At 39.5% G+C, this 15,357-nt stretch overlaps 1 protein-coding gene across 2 annotated transcripts in view; it reads right to left on the bottom strand.

Moving 5' to 3' along the window:
* Window positions 1-15,357, bottom strand: part of TM9SF4 (transmembrane 9 superfamily member 4) — a 53,628-nt gene that overhangs the window by 13,713 nt on the left and 24,558 nt on the right. For both annotated transcript variants that reach the window (XM_074211860.1, XM_074211861.1), the window contains exons 2-6: window positions 14,739-14,855; window positions 12,883-12,982; window positions 2,042-2,210; window positions 1,789-1,921; window positions 34-157 (exon numbers count right to left, since the gene is read on the bottom strand). In XM_074211860.1, the coding sequence (XP_074067961.1) occupies window positions 34-157; window positions 1,789-1,921; window positions 2,042-2,210; window positions 12,883-12,982; window positions 14,739-14,855 (643 nt within the window). The remainder of the gene's footprint in view (window positions 1-33; window positions 158-1,788; window positions 1,922-2,041; window positions 2,211-12,882; window positions 12,983-14,738; window positions 14,856-15,357) is intronic.

The raw sequence follows: 15,357 nt of genomic DNA, 5'->3' as shown, positions 1-15,357 counted from the left end.
GTCCTTCCCCTCTGGCCATGGCCCCCCACTCACCCTCCAGTCTGATGCTCTGGGGAATCACCTCAAAGCGGACGACGCGGTAATTGGGCTCCTGATCTTCTTCTACATCCTCTCTGTGATAGTAAAGGATGAAGGAGAGATGATTATGTAGATAGATCTGAAATAGAAAGAAAAGGAAAAATAAATATACATATTAATGGCTTGAAGAATTGGCAGTATTGAGCAGTGATTAGAGTTGGCCTCCAAGTCCAGAAGACCCAGGTTCAAGTCTTGCCTCTTGTGCCTACTTGCTTTACGATCATGGGCAAATCATTTAATCTCTCAGTGTTTTAGGCAACTTTCTAAAGACTATAAATTACATAAAGGGTGTTGACCAGCACTGGTAGTAGAAGTTTCCTCATCCAGGAGTTTACCATACCAATAAAATCCCAGGTCCAGTCCCCATCCCTATTCCTAAACTCTGCTAACATCCTTCTCTTGAGGAGGGCAGGAATGTTCTAGAGAGTAATGTTTTGGAAGGAATACAAATCACTAGGAAGTCCTACCAAGTGAAAAAGGCATCATGTACTGATTCAGCAGCATACTGTGTGTCTACCACCTCAGGTCCAGTCTGGAATTCAGGCAGGCTCAACACCTCCTGAAGACCACCTGAGATTGTAATCTGCCTGTTGAAAAAAGTTCCCACCCTGAGGAAAGCATGGATCCTTGTATGGAGAGTCAAGTGAACAATGCCTGCAGAATTTATCACTTGGTAAGAAGACAGGAGGTAGGATGACCAGTTAGAAGACAAAAAAACAAAAATTAATTGAGCTTCCTGCCTCCCAGTCTTCTCCACCCTCCAATCCACTTTGTCCAGCTACACTGTCTTTCCTAAAATGCCTCCTGGATCATATCTTGCTACTCCTCAAAAACCTGTAAATGGTTTCTACCCTTTTTGGAAAAATACTGAACTCCTTTATCTGGCTTTTAGGGACCTCCATAATGTTCCCTTGCTTATCTCTCTGAACTTCCCCTTATCCCTTTCCTACCTGAATTCCAACTAGATGGATTTGCTTGCCATGTCCAAACACAGGTTCTTTTCTTTCCCTACCTGGAATTCCTTCCCTCTACAGCCCAATACAATTCCCCCTCAACAGCTTGTTTTCTCACCTCTTCAATTTGACTTGCTACAGCCTCAGTGTCCACTTTGGCTTCCTGAATTCTGACCCCTCTTTTAAATCCCAAGGCAAGATGCTGCCTCCTCCATGAAGTCTTATGGATCAGTAAAGGCAATCTCCTCTCCCTTTCTTCTGAACTCCTACAGTTTGGACAGTTGATATCATTTCACTAGCCCTTTCCTACTCTGACTTGTGAGCTTTCTTTTCATGTCTGAGCTAGACTTGAGACATCCTTAATGAACATTATGTTATTGTAATTCTTTGTATCTCCTAAAGCCCCTATCCCTATCACAGTACCCTACACATGCTAGACTTTCATAAGTCAAGACCAGTGATTGACTGGCTGTGGCAATTGTTTGGATGGTTATGGTATAGATAAGAGAGTACTTTGAACTGTGAGCCAGAAGACCTGGATTTGAGCCCTGATTTCACCATTTATGAGATTTATGGAACCCAGTCAAATCAATCCCCCTCTCTGGTACTCAGTTTCCTCTCCTACAAAATGGGAGCACTGGACTAGAAGTCCCTTCCAGCCCTGCCATTCCATGTTTAAATGGTTCCTCACTGAATTTTCTGGGCTATGAATTAAAGCTTTAACATCATCTCTCCTGATCCCCTGGAACCTGTTTACCTTTGTGGAGGCATCTGTGAAGCCTAGCCTGTAGCCATGTTCAAACTGGACTTCTTTCTCCTTCTTCTTGCTGTCATCATCCCGGTCTGAGTACAGCTCCAGTCGAGTAGCCACAGGTAAGTTATCTGCAATGCTGAAATGGCAAATCCCCAGTCAAATCCTCTAGGCCTGCCATAACTGGAAAGCAGTCCTTTCTGGGGCATAGAGGAAGAGGAGAAAAAAGAGGAGGAGGAAAAGGAGATGACCCACTCACAGGTGGACATAATAATCCTCATTGATGCGTTCAGCCACAAGTTTGCTCTGCTCAACTGTCAGCACCACGGGCTTTCGGGGCTGGTAACACAGAACCTCACATTTCTTCTCGCTGTTCATTAACACCTGGAAAGGGGTGTTGACAATCCGATCCCCTCTCAGCACCTCTCCTGCCACATGAAAGAGACACATAGAGAAGCAGTCCATCACAGAGCACCTGCTCGACCTCAGCAAAGGCTCAGTTCTTCTCTGTCCCTGAGGGACAAGGTGAATTTGCAACAATAGATAACACGTAACATATAAAGCTTTATAGAGACATTATTTCATTTGATTTCCACAAACAACCCTGAGTGGTAAGGCAAGAACAAGCATTATCTCTATTTTATAGCTGAAAAAACTGAGGCATAGATAAAGTCATCTGCTGTAGCTGATATAAGAAATGTACAGTACTTTTTCCTATTATTTACTTAAGCTTCTTCCTTTAAGTCAGGGAAAAAGTGAGAAAAGTTTAGCAAGACAAATATTTTTTGAAACACAGAAAATTCACCTAAAACAAGACCAAGAATATACTGCAGTCTCACATCACAGAGCAGTCTGGTCAACTGCTCCTTATCACTATTTTTTCTGTTGTAAGCCAATGACTATTACATGAGCAGTAATAAACTGAAGACTGAATATATAAGAACAGAACTTATTGTTCTAACTAAATAAAAAATGACATTAATTTTAGTATATTTCATGATGAACATATTACAAAATGTTTCATAATGAAGATGGCAACTCACAAGTAGACACATTAATCCTTCACAAGGGGCTCAGCAGTTAATTCAAAACAATTACATACATCCTAAGCAATCCATTGTTATTATTATTACTTTTGCATACCCAAAGCTAGTGTTTCTTAAGCACCTGGAGAAAAGAAACAGGGCAAGATCCCTAAGACATAAATCAGAAACATACAGGTTTTCCTATTTCTGTGGCAAAAGGAAAACTCTGAAAATTAGAGGAAAGGACAATCTAGGATCATCAGTCTTTTCCCTTACCAACAGAAGTCAGGAAAAACCAACCAGGAGAAATTACTAGTCCATTTTCCCTTCTTCACTATTAGTTTCTTCTCAGCTTGAGACAGAGGACACCCCTTTGAATAACTATTATACATAACACATATATAAATATCAATCCTGTTAGGTATTGCCCTATCCTAAACATATCCAGCTAGCCCCAAGACTCCAGGATTTCTCCCATCTTAGATCTCAATACTTAGAAGAAGTGGTGCCTGGTGACCAAAAACTCCAAGAACATTAGATCATGGAAGTCCCCAGCTAGAGAATTAAGGAGGCCCCAAAGTTACAGAACCAGATTTTATTGTATTCAGTTCCTTTGCTCCTCCCTTCCTCCCAGCTAGAAGGAGGAAAACAGGAGATAACAAATGCCCCTCCTTTCTCCTAACTCAAACACATATACTACTTAAAATTCCAACACTTAAAGATTCTCTTGAGTTTACTAGTAAACAACTCCAGAAGATGCTAAAAGGGTGGCAATCCCCACCTTAGTGTGAATTAGTTTAAAAACCACTATTACCAGCTAAAATGCATTGTTACTGGTCAACAGATTCTAAGGTAAAAAGTACTTCAGAGTTTTCCTATTCAAATCTCATAGCTAATACAAGAATCCTCTCTACAACAAAGTAGTAGTACAGGCTCTCCTGAGAATCCTTTCCAGGATGCAGGCTACTTCTTTTATGTTTTAATTAATGTAGTTTATGATGACATGTTAACCAGCTCCCCCAAACTTCCTCCTAAGTACATTTCTAGCAAAAATCCTAATCCAACGATAGACTTTACAACCATGTAACTTTCTACTTTTAAGAGTTGACTACTTCAATAATAGCCAAAGGCTTGAAATCTGTTGCTTTTTATTTTCAGTCTTCAATTATATTACTTCAGGTATTATGTACACAGTTCTTTATCTTGTTTTCATCATTCTGCATCAATTTATATATGTCTTCCCATATTTTTTGAGTTCTCCAAGTATTATGGCACAATTATTTTCCTGTTTCAAAATTTGTTTAGTCTTCATAATCAATGGGGTTCCAGTTTTTTGTTTCCATATGAAGTAGAGCTAGGGCTCTTTTTTGTCATGGTAAAGAATTAGAAATTGAAGGGATGCCCATCAGTTGAGGAATGGATGAACAAGTTGTGGTAGATGACTATGATGGAATACTATTGTTCTGTAAAAAATCATGAGCAGCTTCGAAGATGGCGACAAGAGAGGATCGTGTCTTAAGCGCTCTCTCATAAAACTTCTAAACTAAGGACTCTAACTAAATTTGAGAGACAGAAGCCACAGAGGGACCCAGTGAGGCAGTTCTCCTACTCAAGGTAACCTGGAAAAGAGCAGAAAGGCTCTGCTCCCCGGGGTTGGAGGGGTGACCTGCCAGAGGGGTGGCCCACCAGAGAGAAAGAACTTCAGCTTTCCGGAGGCAGCCCCAGGGCTTTGGGAGCCATGGCTCACAACAGTGGGGGAGTTTCCTGAGCTACACCCTGGGGAGCACTGGACACAAATTGGGGGAACAGCGGGGACCTCTGCCAGAGCAAGCTCCTGAAGCCCAGCCCTCAGGGCAAACAGTGAGCAGCTGGCCAGATCCAGGAACCAGAAGCAGGCTGATAAGCAGGAGCTCCCAGAGCATGAACCCATTGAACCTAGGGAGGGGAGTGAAGAGAGAGAGACTACTGAGCTCTGCTCCTGGAACAGGACTCTGGGGTTCTGACCATATTTAGATCCTGATTGCAGTCTAGGCCCCCCCATAGAACAACAGGGCCCCCCCCACTTCAGCCCCATGACATAGGGGGGCACATATGCTCATTGACAGACCAGGAGGGAGGACAGAGCCTCACACACTGAGATCCTTGTGGGAGTGTCCCAAAAAACTCAGGAAGCACCCCCAAAATAGGCTTAGGCTGGGAAAATGAGCAAGCAGAGAAACAAGAGGAACACCATTGAGAAATATTTTGCCTGTGAGCCTAAGAAGGAGCAAAACAGTCTGAAGATGAGGAAGCACAAGCTCCTGCATCTAAAGACTCCAGAAATTGGGCTCAGGCTATGACAGAGCTCAAAAAAGACTTTGAAAATCAAATGAAGGAGTTAGAAGAAAAACTGGGAAAAGAAATGAGAGAGATGCAGGAAAAACATGAAAATGAAGTCAGCAGCTTAGTCAAGGAAATCCAAAAAAATGCTGAAGAAAATAGCATGCTAAAAACCATCATAGGTCAAAAGGATAAAACAGTACAAAAAGTTATTGAGAAGAATACTTTAAGAAGCAGAATTGGCCAGATGGAAAGGGAGATAAGAAAACTCTCTGAGGAAAACAAATCCTTCAGACAAAGAATAGAACTCAGGGAGATTGCTGAATTTATGAGAAATCAGGACTCAATACTTCAAAACCAAAAGAATGAAAAGTTAGAAGAAAATGTGAAACATCTCATAGAAAAAACAACTGATATGGAAAACAGACTTAGGAAAGATAATTTAAAAATTATTGGAATACCTGAGAGTCATGATCAGGAAAAGAGCCTTGACATCATTTTCAAAGAATTACTACAGGAAAATTGCAGAGGGCAAAATAGAAAATAGAAATGGAGAGAATCCACAGATTCCTCTGAGAAAAAAGATCCCAGAAAAACCAACCCCCAGGAATATTATAGCCAAGTTCCAGAACTCCCAAGTCAAAGAGAAAATATTATAAGCAGCCAGAAGGACACAATTCAAATACCATGGAGCTGTAATCAGGATCTCACAGGACTTAGCAGCAACTACATTAAAAGCTCATAGGGCTTGGAATATAATATACCGGAAGGCAAAAGAGCTTAGAATGCAGCCAAGAATCAACTATCCAGCAAAACTGAATGTCCTCATCCAGGGAAAAAGATGGACTTTCAATGAACCAGGGGAATTTCAAATGTTCCTGTTGGAATGGTCAGAGCTGAACAGAAGATCTCATCTTCAAATACAGGACTCAGGTGAAGCAGAGAGATTGGAGGAGAAGGGTAAAATATGAGGGACTTGATGATGAACTGCATGTATTCCTGTATAGAAAATGCTGATAATACTCATATGAGCCTTCTCAATTAACAGAGCAGGTAGAAGGAGCTTTTATAGATGAAGCACAGGAGAAAGCTGAATTTGAAGATAAAATATGGTGTAAAAATGGAGTCAATAGAAAAAAGGGAAATGTAATGGGAGAAAAAAAAGGGGGGGGGAATAGGCCAAGATATTTCATATAATAAGATTTTTCTTTATTACAATGAGCTATTGTAATGACATGGAAGGGGGGAAGGCAAAGGGGAACGAGGGAATCGTCACTCTCATCAGAGGTGGCTAGGAGAGGAAACAGTATATATATATATATATATATATATATATATATACACACACACACACACACACACACACACACACACTCAATGGGGTATAGACATCTGGAGTAAGAAGGAGGGGGGGCAGGGGGAAGGGGTGGGGATGTGAATGAAGGAGGAGAGGATGGACCATGGGGGGAGAGTGGTCAGATATAATGCATTTTCTTTTTTATTTCTTGCAAGGGGCTGGGATTGGATGCCCTGTCTGGGACCATAGGGCCAGGTGGATGCTGGGCCTAAGGGGTGGTATGGGGGCTCGGGGCCCCTTGGCCTCAGGGCCAGGGATCTGTCTGCTGTACCACTCAGCTACCCTACAGCAGAGTCAGTGAAAGGAGGGAGAAAATATAGTACATGGTAGTGGAGAATTACGAATGAAGGGAGTTGCGATCAGCGGTGGCAACAGCGAAAAATATGGAAGTAACTTTTGTGATGGACTTATCATAAAGAATGTGATCCACCTGTGATAGAGTTGTGGTGTTGGAACATAGACTGAAGCACATTTTTTATTATTAGTATTATTATTTTGGGGGGGGATGCATGGCAAATGGGGTTGGGTGGCCTGCCTGGGGCCGCATAGCAGGGTGATTGTTGGGTGTCTGAGACCAGATTCGGACCCGGGTGCTCCTGGCTCAAGGGCCAGTGCTCTGTCTGCCAACCAGCCATCCCTACTATTATTACTATTTTATGTCTTTTTTTTCTTTTTTTTTGGTTTATGTAGGGCAGTGGGGTTGGGGTGGCTTGCATGTCACACAGCTGGGTGATTGTTGGGTGTATGGGGCTGGATATGGGCTTGGGTGCTCCTGGCTCCAGGGCTGGTGCTCTGTCCACTGCGCCACCTGGCCATACCTACCATTATTACTATTATTTTTTTTTAATTTTAATTTTAATTTTTTTCTCTCTCCCCTTTACTTTATTGCTCAAGTGAGTCTATATTTTTTGGAGGGAGGGGTATTTTGTTTCCTCTTATTCCTTTTATTAATGTATAAAAATTGTTTGTACAAAATGAGAATAAATAAATATATATATATAAAAAAAAAGAAATCACGAGCAGCCAAGACTAGCCTCTACAAAGAATTAGGGCATAGATGTAAATTGACTTAAAGTAGAGAATTATGATTGTAACAGAAACAATTGTAATCTTAAAAGCTGCTCGGGGTGGAGACCCTCCTAATTCTTAAGGTACCATTAATTCATAATTTAATGTTAAATTTGTATCCTGATCTCCTTGGGCTTTACCCTCTACCTAATTTCTGGTGCAGTATAGGGGAAGGGAGTTCACCTTTTGCCCTCTGGATGAGAGGCAACCTGGGTTGGCTCCCGGTTCAGGGCCAGCTTAGTGTTCTCTGACCAAGGCTCCTTTGTCTGTTCATTTTCATTCATATTCTCTCTCTCTCTCTCTCTCTCTCTCTCTCTCTCTCTCCTTTGTCTGTTCATTCATTCTCTCTCTCTGCCTCCCCCACCATGTCTTGTAACCTTTTCTTAATAAATTTGTTTTATTAAAAAAAAAAAAAGAAATCATGAGCAGGTAGATTTTAGAAAAACCTGGAAAGACTTAGATGGATTAATGCCGAGTGAAGTGAGTAGAACAGGAGAACTTTGATCACCTTAACAGCAACATGATGATCAACTGTGATAGTCTTAGCTCTTTCTGACAATAACAGTCTTCAAAGACAATTCTTAAGGATTTGTGAAGGAAAATGCCATCCACACCCAGAGAAAGAAGTATTGAGTTGGAATGCAGACCCAAAGCATACTATTTTCACTTTTTAAAATTTTTTTCTTTCTCATGTTTTTCCCCTTTTGTTCTGATTCTTCTTTTACAAACATGACTTAGATGGAAATATGTTTAACATGATAGTATATGTACAACCTATATCAGATTATTCACTGTTTTGAGGAGAGGGGAAGGAGGGAAAAAATGTGAAACTCAAAATCATACAAAAAATAAATATTGAAAATTATCTTTACATATAATTTAAATTATCTTTACATGTAATTTTTAAAAGTGCTATATGTTGATACATATAGGAATCTTCAAATTCTTTGGGGTAGGATACCTAGTAGTAAGATTGATAGGGCAGCTAGGTGATGCAGTGGATTAGTGCCAGGCCTGGAGTCAGGAAGATTTATTTTCCTGATTCCAAATCTGGTCTTAGACATTTACTAAATGTGTGACTCTAGGCAAGTCATTTAACTGTTTGCCTCAGTTTTCTCAGCTGTAAAATGACCTGGAGAAGGAAATGGCAAAGCACTCCAGTATCTTTGCCAAGAAATTCCCATATAGAGTCCCAGCGAGTTGGAAACTACAGAAATGATACATTAAGAATAAGACTGATGGATCAAAAATTATGAAGATCCTAATAATTTTTCTCACAATTCCACCCAGTTAACAGGAACAACTGGATCAATTCATAGATGCATCAGCAGTGAATTAGCAAGCCTATTCAACATTGACTACTCCTCTTATCCAGTCTATCTTTTACTACCTTTGCCAGTATGACTGGTCTGAGGAATACCTCAGGGTATTTTAATTTGGAATTTTCTTATTGTTAATGATTTTGGACATTTCAAAAAATGGTTCTTGAAGGTGTGTATTTTTTTTTTTGAAAACTGCTTATATGTTTCTGTCAATTCCAGATAGATTTTGAGTTTCTGACCTTTATTAAAAAATGTTGAAAATTTTTTTCTTCTAATTTTGCCTTTTTTTCACCCAGGAGTCTTTTAATCAATATACATGAAATGATTCATATTGACTTTAATAATCTCATCAATTCTTAGCCTGGATATACAGTTTCCCTTGACTGTGAAAGACAAGACCTTTAATCCTACTCTATTTTAGTTCAGACATCCCTCTTTATGTTTAAATTGTTTATCATTTAGAATTTATCTTGGGAGTTATTCTAAATCTGCCTTCCTCTAAATTCCACTCAATGGCACTTAATCTGACCCTTGGAACCACATAGAATATGATTAATTTCTATTCCATAAAACAACTCTTCAAATATCTGGAGACTACTGTCATGTCCTCCTTAATTTTCTCTTCTACAGTTCCTTCACTCATTACTCTTATAGTAAATTTTCCCTATGTCAAGGTCCCTCTTAAAATGGGGCCAGGGATGAATGCAATACTTCAGATGTGAAATGACTAGGGTAGAGTACAGTGAAATTACGGATATTATACCACATTTTTGCTCCACTGCAATGAGCCAAAATGCCCAGATTTTTTTTTTACAATAATTGGTATTAAGTCACAAGCAATTTTTCTTATACTCTTAAAACACCAGTACTGGACTTAAAATAACATTTACTCCTGTTAAATTTTATCTTATTAGGTTCAGTTTATTGACCTAACATGGGAGTCTTTTCTGAATGTCAATTCTATCATCAAAACACACTCGTTTTGTTTCACTTGTCAACTCATCATGATTTTGTCTTCAAGCAAATTACAGATAAAACACTGAATCCAATGTAGCTCCAGACAAAATCTTTCAGTTGTTATTTAAGGTCTCTTTTCAAGTTCAGCTAAACTCAACAAACGTCTCTCAGATGATTAGGTAGGAAACATTGTGTCCAGAATGGGAGATACATAGAACAAGGTGAGAGAGGCAACAGTGTTTAGTAGATATAGTGCTGGTCTTGAACTTAGGAAGTCCTAAGTTCACGTCTGACCTCTAAAACTTTTTTAAGCCTCAGTTTTCTCATTTGTAAAATAAGGGTCATAATACATATATATATATATATATATATATATATATATATATATGTATAGCACCTACCTCTTAAGAGTTATGCTCAAATGAGATAAGATGTGCAAAACATTCTGCAAACCTTAAAGTATTATATGTCAGTTATCATTAAAAAGATAAAAACTTATATAATCATTGTCTTCAAGGAGTTGAAATTCTACTGGGGTGGGAGAAAAAAAGAGGAAGATATAACAAGAACTCCTCTGATGAAGATATCAAAAGAGAACCAGGGAAGTTCCTGAACAAAGAATCTTCTGGGAATGTAGGTGGTATCTGTAGAGGGGTGAGAATGGGAGGACAGCTTTGGGAAGAAGATAATATCTGATTGGAGACTCAAGGGAATTGAAGGAGGAAGTATTCTAAGCCTGGTTATAGAATGAACAAAGAATGAGATCATTTGACAAAGATGAGAAAGGGAAGGACAAGAATAAAGAATAGAGAGTAGTTCAGTCTGATTGGCACACAAAAGAGATGATTAAATAGGTAGGTTGGAGCCTGACTTTTCTCACAATTCCAAAATATAAAACAAAACAAAATAATAATTCACAATAGATAATTAGTATGCCTGGCCAGTAGAGTGACCTTAAAAAAACCTTTTCATTTCTCCACATAATGTGGAGAAATGAAAAGGTTTTTTTTTTTTTAAAGTGACATAATCATGGCAATGCCTTGTGAAGATTATTTGGTTAGGATGATTGGAGAGGAAAGAAAACAGGAAGGAGGCTTTTGAAACAGTTCAAGAAAGAAGAAAGGAGATCCTGGACAAGGGTAGTTATAGGGAAGAGAGAGAGAGAGAGAGAGAGAGAGAGAGAGAGAGAGAGAGAGAGAGAGAGAGAAGGTAGAACTGGATGAGATATTAGAGATAGTAATTTGGCAGAGATAGAAGTAAGGTAAAAGTAGGACTTAGGGAAATGATTAGCTGAATGAGATGGGGAGATTGTGGAAGAATCAAAGGTAAATATAAGGTTACTAGCCTAAATGAATTATGAGAATGGTGAAACTATTAAAAGAGAAAGAACTTGGGGAGAGAAGCAGGTTTGGGGGAAAGCTGATGAGTTCCCCTTATGGCTATGCTTCTGAATTTCTGCATTTTAACATCATGCCTTGGGAGCTGTATTCTCATCCAGTAACATGCTTCCTCCCCTGAGGCCTCTTCATACTGCAATATCCATCAATTTAACTGCTATAGTCTTTCTCAGCCATGAGTATTTTTCCACCATACTGCCCCCCTTATCCCATTGGTGTGTTCCTCCTAGGGCCTATATATTGTAAAGGGGTCAGGCCAGTCAACCTCCTAAAATTCTGGATTTTAATGCCATAATAACCTTCCCCTGCTCTTCACCACTCCCATCCCCAAATTACTTTTGTGTTTTTTTCTTCACTCATTAGAACGCAAGCTCCTAAAGCATGGGTGTCTAACCTCTTAGCTCTTCTGGGCCTCATCTCCCAACAAAAATTGTCAAGAGATGCATATAGAATTTAATATTGATTTATGATTACAATGTAACCCACATTATCAACAAGTATAATAATAAAATGTAACAATGTCACATGAATGGATTTTATGAGGGTCACAGGTTGGACCTACCTGGCCTAAAGGGCAATGATTGTCTTTTTTTTGGCTTGTGATTGTATCGCCAATGCTTAGCACAGTCTCTAGCTCATAGCAAATGCTTAATAAACTGATGTCTTGGGTTTGATTTTAAACATATCATATTTCAAGCCAAGGTGGTTCAGTCATATTTTAGGATTATTATTCCTTCAGCTTGTGAAGATAGCCAAAAGGAGGCCAGAAATAGGGAACTGACATTAGCTTTTAGAGTAATCTGCATTGATAACTGAAACCATAGTAGAAGTAAGATCAACAAAGGAGAGAATGTAGAGAAGACCAAGGAGAGAACCTTGAGACATAGTCATATTCTCAGAAGGATGCAGACAAGAAAAGCCATTGAATTTGATGGTAAGGAGGTCATTAATGCCTGGGGGAGAACAGCTTCATAGTGGGGACATAAGACTACAACGGCAAAAGTGCATGTAGAATAACAAAAGTTTGGCCATGAAGAGGAGGAAAAAAAAGCAGGTCAGATGGCAGAATTAAGGGAAAGTTTATTTTATGAAAGGGAGCCCTGAACATGGAGGAAATAGAGGAAATCAGAGGTAATCTTGGAATGTGGGGCACTTTGGAAGAAGACAGGTTGGGGAAGGGCTTTATCTATCCAGAGGATATCAGGACACTGGGGTCCAGGCAAGCTGGTTCATAATGTACTAGGAGGTGGAAGAGGTAGGGGTTCAGAAGCAAAGAGGTGAGAGATTACAAAAGACAAACTCTGTTCAGCTTCAAGTTTACCTTTCCTTCATCTTACTCCTTCAGGAGTAGGGAGGGAAGAGTTTTAGTAAAGAAGATATTTAAGACAGTTGCAGGGAGTTGCCTATTCATTGATTGGTATATAAACTTTTACTGGGACAGGAGTAGCTGTGGGCAGATAAGATACATGCAGAGGCACTTTAGACTACTTCTGGATTCAGCTCTGTTCACTATTAGAATTAGGAAAATTATTCTTTCAGTTTGAGAACCAGCATCTGCTGGACTGACCCAGAAATTGCCAAAAAAGAAAAGACTTGAGAGAAAGGGACGCTATTATTTCATTGGGACAAGCTGTCAGGAGGAAAGAAGCGCTTACCAAGATTCTCTGCCTTATATGTTATCGTCTTGGGCTGGCAGAAGGGCAGTGAGTAATATTCATAGGGCAGCTGAGTTCGAGAACTGGTCAGCTTCACAGCCTGGAGGGAAGGACAGAGAGGGCATAATCTTCAAATCAGGCAAATCCATAGGATTTACTATATTCTTCCTCCTAGATAAAGAATTATCACCACTTCCTAACCCTTGGTACGTTCTCAACTAAACTTCTCAATTGGGATAATGAATGATAGCAAATATCCAGATTAAAAAAATTAAATTAAATTATTTAACTTTTTATGGCGTTCAGACTTTAGTCCTTTAAAAAATCTACAATGCCTCAGCTGGAAGCAGATTGTAACACCTAATATCTTAGCATATGGTTTCATGAGTTATTATGATTCTCCCCACCCAAAAAAATCATCCCCTGGTGACCAACATTGAAACTTCTCTGCTTTGAGCTAAGCAGGTTCTTTTTCTTTGATCTTTGTTCAATTCAATTCAACAAACATTTATTAAATGTCTCCTATGTATCAAGCACCTTTCTAAGCTCAAGGGATACAAAAAAAAATGGCAAAAGCTACTCCTTACCCACAAGGAACTTACAATCTAATGGGGGAGTCAGCATGCAAACAAAATACATATAAAACTATATATAGGATAAATGGGAAATAATAGAAGGAAGGCATTGGAAGTAAGAGGAGTTGGGAAAGGAAGGAGATTGAATTTCAGTTGGGATTTAAAGAAAGCCAGGGAGATTAGTAGTAAGAATGGAGGAGGGAGAGCCAGAAAGAATGCCCAGAACCAAGAGATGGAGTTCTTGTTCATGGAACATCCAGGAGGCCATTATCACTGGATCAAAGAGTACTTGTTGGAGAATAATAATATCCATTGGAAAGGCAGGAGAGGACAAGAAGGTGAAGGGCTTTGAAGGCCAAATAGTATTTTGAATTTGATCCTGGAGGCAACAGAGAGTCACTAGAGTTTACTGAGTAGGGGGAATGACACGATTGGGTCTATGTTTTAGGAAAATCACTTTAGTTGGAGAAGAGATTGGAGTGCGGAGAGATGTGAGACAGGCAAACCTACAATAATGCTACTGCAATAATCAAGATATAAGGGTGGTATCAGAGGGTATATACCAGAATTTGCAAAGTTGAAATTGACAGACCTTGTCAAAGCTCAGATATACAGGGTAAGAGATATGAGGAATCCAGAATGACTCCTAGGTTTCTGCTCTGAGGGGCTGGCCTAATAAAGAAGGTAGGAGAGATACTCAAAGCTATCTTACCTTAGAAGGATTAGGATGTAACTTTAAAGAATTAAGAGTCACTTCCACATTATGAGCACGTTTGTGGAGGAAATGTTAGAATAGAAACTGAGGCGTACTGAAAATAAAGGCCTTGCTTTGGCCAAGGTCATAAAAAAGAGATGGAGGAAGAGCTAGGAATAATCCATGGTCTCTTCTTTACTCATTAGATAAAGCTATTCTCCTATAGCCACATTTGGGGGCAAAACTGAAACAAAGAAGGAGTTTAGATGGTACAGTAGCAGCAGCAGCAGGAATTATAGCACTAGGAATTAAAAAAACAAAACAAACTAAAAAAAACCCCAAAACACTAAAATGAGTTAAACTGCACTAAATAACTCTAGGCCCAATGAGTGACTTACCATCTGGATACATAAAGAGGACAGGAGAGCCCACATATTATAGAAATAAGGAGATAGCTCAAAGTAAAGGCAAATAGCACATCTAGCGCCCTATTCTTCTAAGAATGAAGAATTCTTCTGTTAACCCAAGGAGACTCTCTATCCCACCTGTACCTTTATTGTTTTTCTACAAACATAGCATACACTTACCTTGATTTCTACAGGGTCATTCTGGTGGAAGTTAATTGGTGCAACCCCAGGAACATAGAAGGAGCTTATTCCATAAACAAGAGAGAGAAGTCCGATGGCCTGTGGCAGCAACCAGTCCTGCCAGGAAGAACAAAGGTCAGGTTGGATGAAGCAGAAAGGATCATATCATTTTGAGCTGAAGGGGCTGTTGCCATTATTTAATCTATCTCCCTCACTTTGATGAGGAAGCTGAGGAACAAAAAAAGTTTAATGACTTTCTCAGTATCATATATGTGATATATAGCAAAGCTGGGACCTGGACTTAGGCCTTCTAACTTTAAATCCATAGTTCTTTGCATCATGCTATGATGCCTTGGAAAGGGACCATTCACAGAGAAAGTCATTGAAAATAAACCTCAATCAATCCTGCTACTGAAAAACTATTCTTCCCTGCAAAGGCCAAACTGTTCTGTATTTGTTGTTTTCCATTGGTTCTGTAAGGCAATCATTTTTCTTCCTATGAAATGGGCACCAAAATGGAAAATGAATGACAAGGCTAGAAATAGAAGCCAGGTTTCTCATCATTCTTCCTACCAGTTCAAACTTTTTTTTTTGACCCTGTTTATCTAGCAGAAAAGAA

This window comes from Macrotis lagotis, chromosome 1 (assembly GCF_037893015.1).
Source record: "Macrotis lagotis isolate mMagLag1 chromosome 1, bilby.v1.9.chrom.fasta, whole genome shotgun sequence".
Taxonomy (NCBI): Eukaryota; Metazoa; Chordata; class Mammalia; order Peramelemorphia; family Peramelidae; genus Macrotis; species Macrotis lagotis.
The sequence above is the reverse complement of the archived record's forward strand: the minus strand, read 5'-3'. Positions and strand labels throughout refer to the sequence as shown.